The 15,525-nt window shown below is 36.3% G+C and overlaps 1 protein-coding gene across 2 annotated transcripts in view; it reads left to right on the top strand.

Annotated features, from left to right (window-relative positions):
- NRXN1 (neurexin 1) overlaps positions 1–15,525 on the top strand; it is a 994,129-nt gene that overhangs the window by 427,401 nt on the left and 551,203 nt on the right. For both annotated transcript variants that reach the window (XM_079791723.1, XM_079791722.1), the window contains one exon: positions 8,509–8,947. In XM_079791723.1, coding sequence (XP_079647849.1) covers positions 8,509–8,947 — 439 coding nt within the window. The remainder of the gene's footprint in view (positions 1–8,508; positions 8,948–15,525) is intronic.

Here is a 15,525-nt window from a genome sequence, read left to right as displayed (position 1 = left end):
TAGCTGAGTGTTTTGGGGCAAGTGGCTTGCCTCTGAAGAGAGCCACATTGCAGTGCAGTCAGAGGGCTCTCTGCTTCCTCCTGCACTGAGCCATTTGCCAGGGCATCCAAATCTCTCCCATTGACGGGCCCATTCCTGCTATTTTACTGCAAGAAGCTCTACCAGGGCCTCGTGATTATTGAAAAATAGTAATTGGTGGGCTAATTCACGTTTTTTTTTTCTGATTTTGTACATTTTTTCTAGTTGTACATTTGTCCTCCAAATAATAAATAATATAATTTTCTGGCATGAGGCTAGATTCACTCACGTGTTAAAATCAAAATGATTGCAATCATTTATGAATTATAACTTTACAAATAATTATAATAACAGGACTGTAATTTTACACAAGAAATCATTTCTTTTGCTACATAAAGCATTCTTTAAGTGAGTTTAAATGAATAATAGCCACCAGCTTTGGCTTGCTACAGCTTGGAAAGCTAGATTAGAGCAACTTCAATACTTCTGTCATCTATGTTTAACTTATCCATGCAGAAAACAAAAACCTCTATGATACAATGTATAAACATTATTAGAATAATGAATGTAAATGTCTTGATATGGGGGGGATTAACATATATTAGAACATATTATCAACAAGCTATGATAATCAAGTATAATTAGATCAAGGAAAAAAGAAACAATGGAATGTATAAGAACAGAACCTATACATGTATTTAATATTATATCTAGATTTATAAGGGCTATTCTTATAAATCTAGATATAACATTTGGTGCCACTATTTTATTATCAGTTTAAAGATACCGTTCTTGGTTCATTGGAGAATATGTTCCCTTAAAAAAAAATAATTGTGGCTACTTTTTTCTCATTGAGCCTGGAAGACAATTCTAACATTTTGGATAAAGTAGGCATGCGTTGCCCTTACTAGCAGCATCTGCTTGCTTGGAATAGACACTTTAAACTTTAATTTATGGGGTGTTACATTCTGCAAGATCATGAAAGACTGATGCTGAAAATATCTTCATCACTTCATTGCAAAATAACAGTCAGCATGGCAAATTTATTGTTTCTAGTTAACTTTTTCAGTGTCTTTCTAAATATCATTAGTGGGGGGAAATAACTTCAAGATTTTTTACCCTCAGGACTTTTATTTTTATATTTGTGCTTTAGCTTATTGTGAAGCTAACACAGTTTTAAAATTAGGATTGCGTTTAAATTAGTTACTTCCTCTTCTGCCTTGTTGCAGAAGAGAGGGCTGCTCATTTGTAATTGTTCTCCTCATTCTGCATCTATGATAGAGATGGTTCATTGGCCTGTTTATTTCTTTTAATAAACTTGAAAGAGCACTGGACACTGAAGTCCCCAATACTTGTTCATGATCTGAACTTGATGCCAACTGGGACAGTCCCTTCATTTATCTGAGCCTCAGTTTCTTCATCTGAAAATAAGAGAGGATTGATCTAATTTACAGCTTTTTTTTTTTAAATCGACACCTCAAATCTCACATTACTGACAATAGTGTTTTGTGTGTGTGTGTGTTTTTTTTTTTTCATTTTCCCCCAGAGGATTACTGAATTACTGAATTTTTAAAAAATATTTTTTTATTGATTTCAGAGAGGAAGAGAGAGGGAGCGAGAAACATCAATGATGAGAATTATCGATCGCCTGCCTCCTGCATGCCCCCTACTGGGGATGGAGCCCGCAACCTGGGCATGTGCCCTTGACTGGAATTGAACCCAGGACCCTTTAGTCCACTGACCAATGCTCTATCTAGCCACTGAGTCAAACTGGCTAGGGCTGAATTACTGAATCTTTAATGTGAGAAAAGTAGACATTCTTATTTAATGGAACTTGAGTTCTTTTGTCACATGTATATGCCACTGAAAGCTTCATTAAGTAGAGCTGTTACAGGGACAGCACAGTCTTTTAGCTCCCATGGCTAACCTGTCCAGATGGTGTCCGATGTTGTCTGAATAACTTTAGGCAGTTCACTGATGATGGGATGAGGAAAGGGCAAAAGCCAGAAAGTTTCTTTTTGCGTTCACTTCTTTTTATGAATAGGATGTATTGAGCATATTTAATTGGAATTAAGCAAAAATATTTATTTTTCTACATGGCTTAGACAACATATTTTTATCCTCTCCAAAGTTCAACTAATTTTTGTTTTCAAATTAAATTAGTTATCTCTACTGAGAAATGATGTTATGGTAGTCTGTTTTTACATTCCAGAATTAACTTTTTTGTTATGGGGGAAGTTTTAATTTAGGTAAAAATTTTATCTGCACAGATTCTCTAAGTAGGATTAAAATGGGAAAAGATTACCCCTAAAAACATCCTCTTATCTTTCAAAATGCCTTATATAACTTTCCTTACATAGACTTTCCACAATGTACGTATTGTTTTTGAAGATGTATTGCAATACTTTATACTGGGCTTGTACATTTCCTACACCTTCCTTCCTATCTGCCACCCTTTCTCCATCCCACCCCAAATGTAAGTCCCTACAACTAGATGCACATTGGCCTCAAGTGGACGTATTCGAATTACAAGTGATAACGTCTATGGTGTGACTAAAATCCTATTAACCCCTTGGTCAGTTAAATTCAACATTTTACTATAGGCAAATATAGTAAATATATGCTAGGCTCCCAGCGTAAGAAAATGAATTTGCATAAGAAACTTGATCTTGGATGGGAGATAGGACAATATTGAGTGCAGTGATTTAAAAAAAGTGACCATCTTGCCTCTACTCTGCTTTTAAATTTATCTCTTTTTAGTGGCAGGAGCATTGAGGAAAATCTGTTTAATTTTCTACTTTTTTAAAATTATAAAATAATCTTTTTCTGGCTAAAGCCCTTGCTTTGTAGTATGCCAAGTCTATACGTGCTAAAATTTGTTTTTTTTGGCCCAGACATTTTTTATTCCAAATGAGTCAGACCATCTGTGTGTCTTAACTAAGAACTCTCTAATTTAATACATGTGAATTTTTGTTTCTGGGCATAATGATAGCAGGTTTGGCACCCTACATATAAACATATGTACATTGGATAGTATATAAATTGTGTGTGTTTATGTGTGTCCACACACAGTTTACACATTACCCGTATACATGACCGTAGCAATTATTTAAGAGCAATTAAACTGGTTTATTCTCACTGAACCATGTTCTTCTATTGCACTGGGCATATGCCCAGGGGAGCAAGTAAAATGATATTTTCCCCAGTACCTTACCTTATAAGTACTTATCTGGTTAAAATGAAAATGTGGGGATTGAAAATGAATTACAAAATAATAAATAAGTTCATGCCAGGGATGAAAGTTGTAACACATTTTATTTCCTTTTTTGAGCTGTTCCTTATCTAGGTCGTGACAAAACAAATACAATTTTCTTCCCACTTGCTGGGGTGGCCCTTGTGCTGTTCACTTACTGGCTAACTCTTGGTTGTATTTTGAAATAAGCACATTGCTATGAATAGATGATGCTTGAACAGATCACAGAGAGGAGAAAATAAGAATTAAATTCTGGCATTTCAAATATCCTCACTTTTTTTTAATAGAGTAAAAGAATCAAATGCATTTACAACGAACAAAAAGTAAAACTAAAACAAAGTCCCCTTAGGTAATGCTTAAGCCACATGGAATTTTTGAATGTATACATTATGAATGAAATACCTGTTGAAAAACTACATTATAGTCCTGCATACAGAGTAATAGGCCCTTGGCTTAAATCAAACTTGAAGAGACATTTTAATTAAGAGGCACATGAAAATTTCCATGAATATTTGATTCATTTAGAAATATTTAATTGAGGACAAATGGAAGGGAAAATCCTGGTCTTTGGAATAACCCATGTAACTTATAGCAAGGTCATCCGTTTGCATAGTGGCAAATAGTTATTTGATTGTGAATCTTCTACTTACTAAGCAAGTGCAATAAAAAACAAAACAAAACAAAACAAAACAAAACAAAAAAACAGTAAAAAAAACACCTGAGATTTCCTGCTGAGATACTAAGACAAAGTTTGAAGTTAACATCATGAGATATTCAAACAGTGTTAGACATGGTCATGATATAAGACTTTCATTGAGCTCTGTGGCCCTACGTATTTGTCGATAAAATAGGGTACCATTATCTATTTCCTAAGATACTTGTGAGAAGTGGACACATAATGCATATAAATCTTTTGTAACGGAGCCTGGCAGAGAGTAAACACTCATCAATCTGAACTGATATGGTTGTTGTAGTGGTAGTTTTTGTTGTCACATGCGCAGGAGCCCTCTCCTGAGTGAATGTAAAATTCCTGCAATTGCTACTTCCTATGTATATGTATTTGCTGGCTAAGAAACCTCAGCTACAAAGTCTGCTGTATACTTCAAACTACAATGTTAATAAATATCAGGATGTGCAAGGATTCCCCCCCAATTTGCTTTGATCACTTTGACCCTGCTGCTCTATTAATTACTTTAAAACCCTGACCAATCATCTACCAAGTGCCATGTTAGCTTGTTACAACATTTATATTGTACAACATGTTATATTGTGCCATGTTAGCTTGTTACAACATTTATATTGTACAACAACATTAATTCATTTAGAGTGGTAAGCCTACAACACAAACATATTACTCCTCTTCTTCCACATTTAAGTGTGAGGGGCATTTTAAAAATTCTAAAAAATGTTGGAGGAAAGGGAAAAGATCATCATAGCAGAGTGTGGAAATTATATGGCAGCTAAAACAAAACAACCCCCTACCCGCTAAAACAGCAAGTAGCAAATCAATGACAGAAAAACCTAAGGCCTTATTTTATACTAATGACTATCTTTTGGAGACAAATGATATAAGCTCCCGAAGCAGGAAGTGAAATTTAGCATTTTGAATTACTCTTGAAAAAGTCAATATTCCAAAAAAGAAATATCTGGATTCCACAACAGATCCAAATTAGTGTACAATAATATATCATCATTGATTATTAAGATGCTAGAGTATATAGAGATTTGTTGAAAGTTGAAACTATTAAATAAATTGCAACTTGATATAAATAAGAAAAGAGATATGTGAATAATGGTGAAAGACTGAGAAACATAACAGAAAGAAGCAAAAAAGAGCTTACATGAGAATTTTTAGAAGACGGAGTGCTTACTGGCTACTCCTTGTTATTATAATTGAACTATGTTCAGGCCATTTTAAGATACGTCTAACTTTAGAAAAATAGGGTGATTATGAAATCTGGGTCACATGAAGTAATAGTGTAGAGCTGAGAGCTATCTGCCTGCCCATCCAAAATTGCTTTTCTGTCTTTTTAGAGTTGCCTTTCAAAGAATACAAAATGAGAAGGGGAAAAAAACACATTGTGCTTCTCCTCAAGACACTTCTTCTAGGAAAATGATTCTACCTCTGGAGAATTTAAACTCGGGTGTTTTTCACTGTAAAAGTAATTTACACCCTACAAAATGAGGTTTGAAAGTGAAGTTTTCTAATACATAGGCCAGCTATCCATTTATATGCACAGGAGTTTCTCCATTTTCCTAGAGAAATAGGCTGAAAATAGTAGTTGGTTATGGTATTAGTCCACAGTACCACAGTCTATTGTATTTTTTTAAAATATATTTGTATTGACTTTAGAGAGAAAGGAAGGGGAAGGGATAGAGAGATAGAAACATCAATGAGAGAGAAATATCAATCGGCTGCCTCTTGCATGCCCCTTACTGAGGATCGAGCCCACAATCCTGGCATGTGCCCTGACCAGGAATTGAACCAATGAACTCTTGGTTCATGCTCAATCACTGAGCCATACCAGCAGGACATTCTATGGTATTTTAATTATATTTGTAAATATTGTTATTAATAGTACTCTGTAATCTGGGAATGAGATTTTTATAAAAAGTAAAGGAAGAATTTTATTCAATTTGCACCAAATATTTTGTGTGTCTACTCTGTGACAGGTGCACTGATCTTAGTGGTGGGCTGTAGTGAGCAGGGTCCCTACCTACATAAAGCACAGGATCTGGTGAAGATTAATTTTCTTTGTTGGGGTGTGGGGTGGAGGGACAGTACAAGGCTAACACTAAGTAATATGATCAAGTGAATCCCTATTTTTCTTCTCCATTAACTTGAACCTCCCTATCACCAGGACACCCACTTTGCTGATGGCATTACAAATCTCTCACTGAAACCCCCACCTAGATTTGCCCAGTCCCCACATCCTTCATCTTTCAGGTAGCTGATGTGGGACTCATGTGGCAATAGACCCATCCTTATATCCACTTGCTCATGTCAGAAACACCCAATTCCATTGCTGTGGTTTATTGCAAAGGAAATGTGTTAGCATTGTTCAGCATTATCATCCTTATCACTTGGGTCAGGAAATATTTGTTCCTGATCAATATCCATGTCAAAAGAATTCCCAAATATTAAAATACAAATCACAAGTAAAAATGGAAAATAATTTGGGGTGGCTTGAATATTATGGTGAGAGGTTATAAAAGTGGAAAATCATCTGTGCACAGAGTTTTCTCCACTTCTAACAATGCTGAAAAACGGCAATTCTAAATCAACCTTCCCAAGGCTTAAGCGCTCTTTCTATTTTCCAGGAAGTATACTTAAGATTTAATCTAATTCCTTTTTGCTATTGCTTGAGTTCATTTTCTCTTCTTTTGTTGTTAATAGAATCTTGTTAAACCATTATACATATTTGTTCAAAGAGTAAGGGATATGATATTCTTTAGCATAATCCTTCCTCAACATAAAGGTAAATTAAAACATTAGGACTAGCATTTGAAATATATGACTTATTTAGTTGACACAAATCAAGTATAAAATACCAATTATATGAGTGTACATAATTTGTAAATGTTTCCTTATAATGAATTTATTTAGAACGAATATCTCTGTGTCTACTTAGTAAAGAGAGGATGATATTTATAATTATGCAGTTTGAGATAGTTGATAATCTTACCATGTACCTGGCATTGGATTGATTGCCTTTATGTGGATTTTCTCACTTACATGCGTTTACTTCTTTAATCATTGTAACCATCCTATAAGGTATAATCTCCTTATGAGGGAGAAAAAGAAGGTAATGCTGGAGGTGGAATTTGAACTTAGGGAGTCCAATACCAGACCATGCACTCTTAATCACTCTGAAAAATAAAGTATCCATTAACCATTCATTTTGGGAAATTCATCAGCCACACTAACTCTTGGCTCAGTTGGCCTTGGGTTTGAAAGAATTAACTGCTCTGTTGACCTGGTTAAAGACAGGCTTTCTTACTTTTTCTGTTATATGAATGTGATTTTACACATGGATGAATGAGTTTAGAATCTCACAGTGTTGGCTGCTGTGAAATTTTGAGTGCCCTCTTAAAAGATTGTAGACAGTTATCTGGACATAGATATCTAATGTACCCTTATGTCTGTATGACCTACATTTTTTTGGAATGTAATTATCCATGATATGCATTTTGTAAAGAAAGGGTATGGATCTCTCTTTATTCTTATGTCACAATAGCTATACGTTTATTAAGGTGATGTGATGGCAGATGCAGGATATTGTGAGACCTGCCAGTAGATTTGCTATTTGGATTCCAAAACAACCCTAGGACCAATGATCAGCACCACCCACCGCTTTAGATGAAGTGCCTTGGGAAATGACGGTACAGGACACACTTTGCTCCACATCCGTTATATTCAAAGTGAAATGGAGCGCCAGTGATCCAGGTTGAATGGATCCAGAGTAAACACCGTGTTCCAGAATTACGTAACATTATTCAGACAGTTACTAATGTAGGGGAGGGCAAGAGCGAGCTTCTGCACCTTAGTTGTATTTTATGATTTTTCTGTGAAAATGTAGGATGTTTTTTTCCTTAACTTGTGATTATCTTATAAATGACATATACAGGGTGGGACAAAAGTAGGTTTACAGTTGTTCATATGGAAAATAATACAATGATTAATAAACAATAATTAAAGAATAAACTCTGTATTTCATGTACTCACCATTGTAAACCTACTTTTGTACCATCCTGTATATCACCATGGATATATAGACCCTAGAAGAGTTTCTATAGTGTAGGGGACTATTATACAAAAGTGTCTAATTTCAGATAGCTTAGTCATGAGAAAACTGAAAAACTTCAATATTTGTATTTCATAAACAAAGTATAATAGCCAACTAATGAAAGCAAATGGCTTTTATAAATCCAAGTCTACACATACTTGAAATACAAGCTCTCTGCAGATTTATTCAAATTATTTGAGTTAACTACAGGCAGCTTCCATGTGTGTGTGCAGGCACATTATATGAAGGACATTAGATTGGAATGGTTACTGTTCAATGAATTGATACTTGAATTTAATGTGGCTGAAAAAAAATGGCATTATACATCAAAAGGCATTGAACATTGTGTACCTATTCATGATCTACTTGACAGTTACATGAGATGTTGACAACACATTCTAACTATTAAAATATGAGCCTGGTCTTCTCACTGTTATCCTCTGCCTACAGGTTGTATATAAAAATAATGATGTAAGGCTGGAATTATCTCGACTTGCCAAGCAAGGAGACCCTAAGATGAAGATCCATGGAGTAGTGGCATTTAAATGTGAGAATGTTGCAACTTTGGACCCAATCACCTTTGAAACCCCAGAGTCTTTCATCTCTTTGCCTAAATGGAATGCAAAGAAAACAGGCTCCATATCATTTGATTTCCGCACAACAGAGCCAAATGGCCTCATCTTATTTAGCCATGGCAAGCCAAGACACCAAAAAGATGCCAAGCACCCACAGATGATCAAGGTTGACTTCTTTGCTATTGAGATGCTGGATGGCCACCTCTACCTCCTCCTAGACATGGGGTCAGGTACAATAAAAATCAAAGCCCTGCAGAAGAAGGTGAATGATGGAGAATGGTATCATGTGGACTTCCAGAGAGATGGACGGTCAGGTAATTTATCTGTTTCCTATGCTGTTTATCTGCTGGAATATCCCATGCACCCCACTCCTTTCCTAATGAATTAAAACCAAGACATATTAAAGATTTTCTGCATTTCTGTCTTTAGGGTAAAGGAAATTATCTGTTACTATTTCCGTTTCACATCATAGAAGGAGCTAATTAATCATCATAGTTGGGCATAAAACTCCAAATGCTCAAATGGCTTTTTAAGTGAATATTTATTGGATAATCACGTGTCAAATCTTGCAAGAAATTTTATCGTGAATTTACAAATGACAAAATTTAGTGTTCTGGCATTCCCGATGATCTCTTACATCATTGGGTGTTTGGAGGTGCCTGAAATGGCAAATATAAATTATGAAAAAAATGATTATCCATACATAGAATCCTTAGTTTAATACAGCACGCTATTTATCCAAGTTAGGACTAGGGTATCAAAAAGCACTTTAATTAATATAGTTGTATTTCAAGGACACTGGCAAAACTACTGCCTTCCAAATCACTTTCCTTCCTGGTGAAAGATGTTTGGAATTCCACCAATAGGGATTCATTCCACCTGGGTTTTTTTGTGTGTATTTTTGCTGCACCTTTTCTCCTGAAGCTGTGTGTGTGTGTGGCAGGGAAAGAAAGGGACTTGTAGGGAAGGTCTAAAAGAATATAATTTCTTTACTCTGAAGTTTTGGAGTGGGTTAGGGAGCATAGCAGGGCTGGGGAATGTCCGGCCCACAGACCTTATTAAGCCATGAAATAATTTGGTCTATCCTTGCCAATGTATTAGGGGGGAGTTAATTAAATGTTTGACCAAATATAGCAGGGTAATTTTTAAGTTGGTAAATTTGTATGGCCTGCCAATGAAGTTAAAAATATCCAAATGGCCCTTGGAAGAAAAAAGGTTGCCCACCCCTGGGGCATAGGAAGATGGGAGGTGGGGGGTGGGGGGTGGGCGGTGAGTTGCTAAGAATCATGTAGGCAGAAATCATAGCATTTGTGAAAGATGAGGAAGGCAAGCAATTTGTTTTTCTATATACAACTTTATGTTACTTCTTTTACCTTCTTCACTCTGTGCTTCCATACTCTGATTCTCTCATTTACAAATCAAATTATGTTCTTCTAATAAAAGACAGCTGAATTTAGACCTAGCCACTCTCCTCCTCTCCCTCCCCAACTCTCTCATTTGCACATATACTATACCATTCACTCTGGATTTTCCAGTAGAAACTTGGCGAAGGCATTTTGGGAGGCCTGAATTGCTTGCTGTGTAAAACATATTGGGAGGACCAATTTCATTGCATCCCAGACCCAGTAAAGTGGGATCAACAGCGATGGGACCTAAGATTCTATATTTTTTGCAAAGTTTTCCAGCAGACTTAATGATCAGCCAAATTTGAGAGCCACAGACCAGATGACACTTAGTGCTTCTTTCAGATCCAATAGTCTGTGATTACCATCCTATTTGAGAAGGGCCATAGATGCATTTGTCACTTGTTAACTTCTCTGCAATGGGACAGTTTCTTATTTCACTATTATTTATACCTTGTTTTCCTGTTTACAAATCAAGAAGGTTGTGTTTCCCTTCCTAGAAATATCTGTGTGTTTTTTTTCACAACAAAATAAATATATGGAATGTATGAAAATTAGGAGGGAGTTGGCGGTGAGGGAGGAGAATTGAAGAAAGCTCAGAACCCCAGGTATCTCAGATACTCTGTTTCTGATTCCTCACTCTCTGGGAACTTGGTCTCTCTACGTTATCGTTCTTTCATTTTCCTACAGAAGTCCACAAGGACAGTGGTTACCATTCTGTGCAGTTCATGCTATGTTGTCATTTTTCCCAAGTGTCTTAGATAATTGACAAAGACAGCAAAATATTTTTCTTGACTGCTCTACTATACAGATTCCATTAGAAATTCGATTCCTCTATGATTTAAGCTGAGAAGAGTACATTGGTGCAAATACAGCGATGTTGCAATAGAGTGAGTGCCTCCCTTTGGCATCCCTCAGCCTATTTCTAGAGTTAATTTGCTACTTAGGAACTTTTAAACAGAAGATGGAGAGGAGGATAGGCACATGGACTAATCTTCTGTTTTGGAATACTAACGTGGGGATATTATAGTTTGAGTTAAAGTGCATCTAGAATAAATTTTGAAATTGATTTATGAGAATATGTAGGTTTTTAGACTTCATTACAAGCTAACACATAACTGATCAAATTAAGTGGACAACATTTGGAAGATCAGAGAGATAAATAATACCACACTTCAGATCAGTTGTATTCCATTCCTGTAGGAATGAGGTATTTTCTAGTTATTTGAAGAAATACATGGTTGATGTCAAAATTTTAGGAAATGCAAAAGAATGTAAAAAGGAAAATAAAACCACTCATTATTTATTTGATAATGATGATTTATACCTGGATATTTTTTTCCTGTCTTTTCTAAAACTTATTTTTAATTATAGTTCATATACAATATTTTATTAGTTTCAGGTGTATGAAATGGTGACTTAAATTTATATATCTTATGCAGTTATCACCATGATAAGTCTGGTAACTATCTTACTCTTTCCAGACATAAGTGGTGAAACAATCTAAATAGTTTCGCCAAGTTCTTTGGATGAACTAGTACAATAGGGATCAGATAGATACCTTAATCCACAAGCAGAATAAAATCTACTTTTTTTCTGTTTAAAGTTCTTTAATTCATTCAAATTACCAAAAGTTTATTAACTGTCCTTTTTATACCCTCATTGGAAAAGGTCAAAGTTAGATGGGAAGAAGAAAGAGATGCCTTTAAAGAGTGCTAAAAAATAAAACATGAGGTTTTTGTTGGAATCCAATGGAAAATTTAAGTTACTTTGTTTGGTGTTGTTTTCATGGCAAAGTACTTCTATGTGATTATAATTTTAGATTAGTGAACTGGAACAAACATTATAAAAACCAAAACTTATTCACCAAACCAAGTTCTGACCTTTACTAAATTGAAGAAGAAAAAAAAAAAAGAAAGCTCATATTATGTTGGCCAAGCTCAAGGGATTTAATGTAATTTTAATAACTGCAGCTGCTAATATTTTATATATACTATTTTAATTAAGTTCTATATTTACACACTAAAATGGTTTGATATAAAGCACACTTTAAAAAATTGAAGAGCTATATTAGTTTTTATTTTACTTAAAGGATATTTTTGAGTTAAGCTGGTGAGATATGAACATTTGTAGCTCAGTTAAAACTAGGAAACATAATTTCAAGGAGTAATTTATTTTACTCATTTTTCACATCAGCTATATTCAGAAGCTATATGAAAATTACTCTTAATATAATGTGGGGAAATGATACTGCCAAGACAAGAAGGCAGTGTGGGCTGTTTTCTAATTCATGAACAATGAAGGTCTTATCTATTGATTTGTCTGGAATACTCCTTTGTACTATATTTAAAAACATTTAATGAACCATATTTTTTCTGTTATTAATGTAGAGGGAGCCCAGACCTAAGAGTTATTCCTCCTGCTATTGACCATGCAAAAATAAGTAGGAATAAGAGCCACGGCTGTTAATTTGATGCTAATAACTTTTGGTTATCTTGGTTGGAGATAAGGTTAAAACGGTATTTGGTGGAAGACTTATTTTTTAAATATTCTGCAAACATTTTATAATGGAAACCCATGTATGAGAGGCAAATTCTTATTTATGTTTATACCCACAGGTCCCAGTACTTTCTTGTGTAATAGCAGTGGCTCAATAAGTATTTGTTATGAGAAAAAATAAAGAATAAAAACATGTGAATGGCTCAGTAGCAACCCACCCCTAATGTTTTAAAATAGTAGCATTATCCTTACATTTGAAGAGTAATAGCACTCTTTTAGGTGTAAATGAAAATTTTTTTTTTTAGTTAATCCTCACCCAAGGATATTTTTCCATTGACTTTTAGGGAGAGTGGTAGAGTGGTAGAGAGAGGGAATGACAGAGAGAAACATCGATGTGAGCGAAACACATCGATTGGTTGCCTCCTACATGAGCCCCGACCAGGGCCCCAGGGCCACGGAGGAGCCTGCAAACAAGGTATGTGCCCTTGACTGGAATTGAACACAGGACCCTTTGGTCTGCAGGTGGATGCTCTATCCACTGAATCAAGCCATCCATGGTATAAGTGTAACTTTTTAAAGGAATTACACTACTTTCTGAAAGCAGTTTACACATTATACTATGGGATAACAGGTCTTGTCCCTCTTTTAAGGATACAATATCATTCTCCAAACCCAGGAATGATGATAAGCCTTGCACAAAAATGACAAGCTTTTATGAGAATAGGACTGCTACCCCTGCTATTTATAAGGACCCCATGCCATTTAGCAAACATGTGGGTAGAAAGAAAATTAATCATGCGGGACTGGGCTATACAGCTACAGTTAGCATGCTAGTGACAAGGAAGATAGTCACAAAGATATCCATCTTTCTGACGATATGCTTTTCAGTCCTTTGTTCAATAAAAGATTGGTATATGCGCCCCTTATTTGATGAGAAATGCTGTCTTCATCTGAGTACTTTACTAGGACTCAATATCAAAACAATGAATTGCATTGGGTTATATATGCCTGTTTTCAATCTCTGACATGGGAAGGAGAGAAGCACTTTAATTCCCACACTTGGATTAATACTGTTTGGGCACAGCAGTTCTCTCTGTATAATGTAGCTTCTTTCATGCTTAGTCTGTTACCAATGACATAGGAGGCCAAGTAGGCTGAGCCATGGGTTGCATTTTCAGATCCTACACAACATTGATAGAGGAGGGACCATACAAAGTCCAGCCATGATTTTGTGGATCAGAGTGTATGACTTGAGTGCCTCCCAAAGGATGCCCCCCATGGGTAGCTTAGCAACTTGACAGAGCAAAAGTCCTAACTTGCTCTGGTTGAAGAGGCACTTTACTCTGCAAACTTTGCAGGACTTACATTTCCTTACCAGTCCCTCCTCCCTCTCCAGAGTTATCCTTTCCCTCTTTTATGCTCCCAAATTCAACAGAAAACAACTGCAAGGGTATTTAGCTAAAGTGTGAATTGTGTTAAAATTAGGATGAGGTTAATGACTGTTTTTGTTTGTTTGTTTTTAAAATTGCACATGCTTTTTTTTTTTTTACTAGGGGCCCGGTGCATGAAATTTGTGCACTCGGGGGCGGGTGGGGGGGTGTCCCCCAGCCTGGCCTGTACCCTCTTGCAGTCCGGGAGCCCTCAGGGGATGTCCGACTGATGGCTTAGGCATGCTCCCCACAGGGAGCAGGCTTAGGGCCTAAGCTGGCAGTTGGACATCCTTAGCACTGCCACAGAGGCAAGAGAGGCTCCTGCCACCACCACTGCGCTTGCCAGCCATGAGCCTGGCTTCTGGCTGAGCAGTGCTCCCCCGGTGGGAGCACACTGACCACCAGGGGGCACCTCCTGTGTTGAGCGTCCACCCCCTGGTGGTCAGTGCATGTCATAGCGACCAGTAGTTCTGCTGTTTGGTCAATTTGCATATTAGCCTTTCAATATAAAGAATTTTTTAAAATATTATATAATAAAATATTTTTTAGATATATTTTTATTGATTTCAGAGAGGATGGGAGAGAGAGTGAGAGATAACATAAATGATGAGAGAAAATCATTGCTTGACTGCCTCCTGCACACTCCCTACTGGGCATTGAACCCTCAGCCCTTGACTGGAATTGAACCTAGGACCCTTCAGTTCGCAGGCCGAAGTTTTATCCACTGAGCCAAACCCGTAGTGCAGGTTAATGACTGTTTTCTGGGGACATGAATATTGTTTAAATTTGTGTTAAGCTCTTTGGCTCAGTCAAGGGTATCCTCTCAAGTATTTTCATAGCCAACTACCAGTCATATATATATATATTTATTTTTTATTTTTTTGCAAACCATCATTACACATTGAAATAAAAAATAAAACTCATTATTCTTGTCAAAATCTGTGTGTGTACAGCGGGGTGCAGTGGTTATTCATGGGTAAGCCTACATTTAACAGCTAAGAAGCCATTGAGATTTGAATTGAAGTCAGAGTTCCAGTTTAAGAACTAGAAATTACAGTGGGAAAGGCACAAGGCTCTCTCTAGAGCACATAATTAGAGGTTTATAGTAATCACTGTTTGATGTGAATAGCCCTTTTTAGCGATCTATTACCAGCACTGATTTCTGCATATAGTATTCATGAATCACCACTCTTAGACATTTCTACTTGAACAACCATTAGACGATTTCTCTGTTTAGATCTTGATTTGAACTTACCCTCTGACTATAAACATTCCTCCCATGCCTTCCTAGTAGCCTGTTGCATATATTAAAATAGTTTTAAGTAAATTTATAAAACTTCCATTTTTATTCATATCCATAAACCAAAAGTACATAAGTAGCCCTAGATGGTTTGGCTCAGTGGATAGAACATCGGCCTATGGACTGAAGAGTCCTGGATTCAATTCAGGTCAAGGGCACATGCCTGAGTTGCGGGCTTGATCCCCAGTAGGAGGAGGTGTGCAGGAGACAGCCAATCGATGATTCTCTCTCACTATTGATGTTTCTATCTCTCTCCCTCT

The sequence above is a fragment of the Cnephaeus nilssonii genome (assembly GCF_951640355.1).
Source record: "Cnephaeus nilssonii genome assembly, chromosome: 15".
In the NCBI taxonomy this organism is placed as follows: Eukaryota; Metazoa; Chordata; class Mammalia; order Chiroptera; family Vespertilionidae; genus Cnephaeus; species Cnephaeus nilssonii.
Note: the sequence above shows the minus strand (reverse complement) of the source record. Positions and strands in the feature narration are given on the sequence as shown.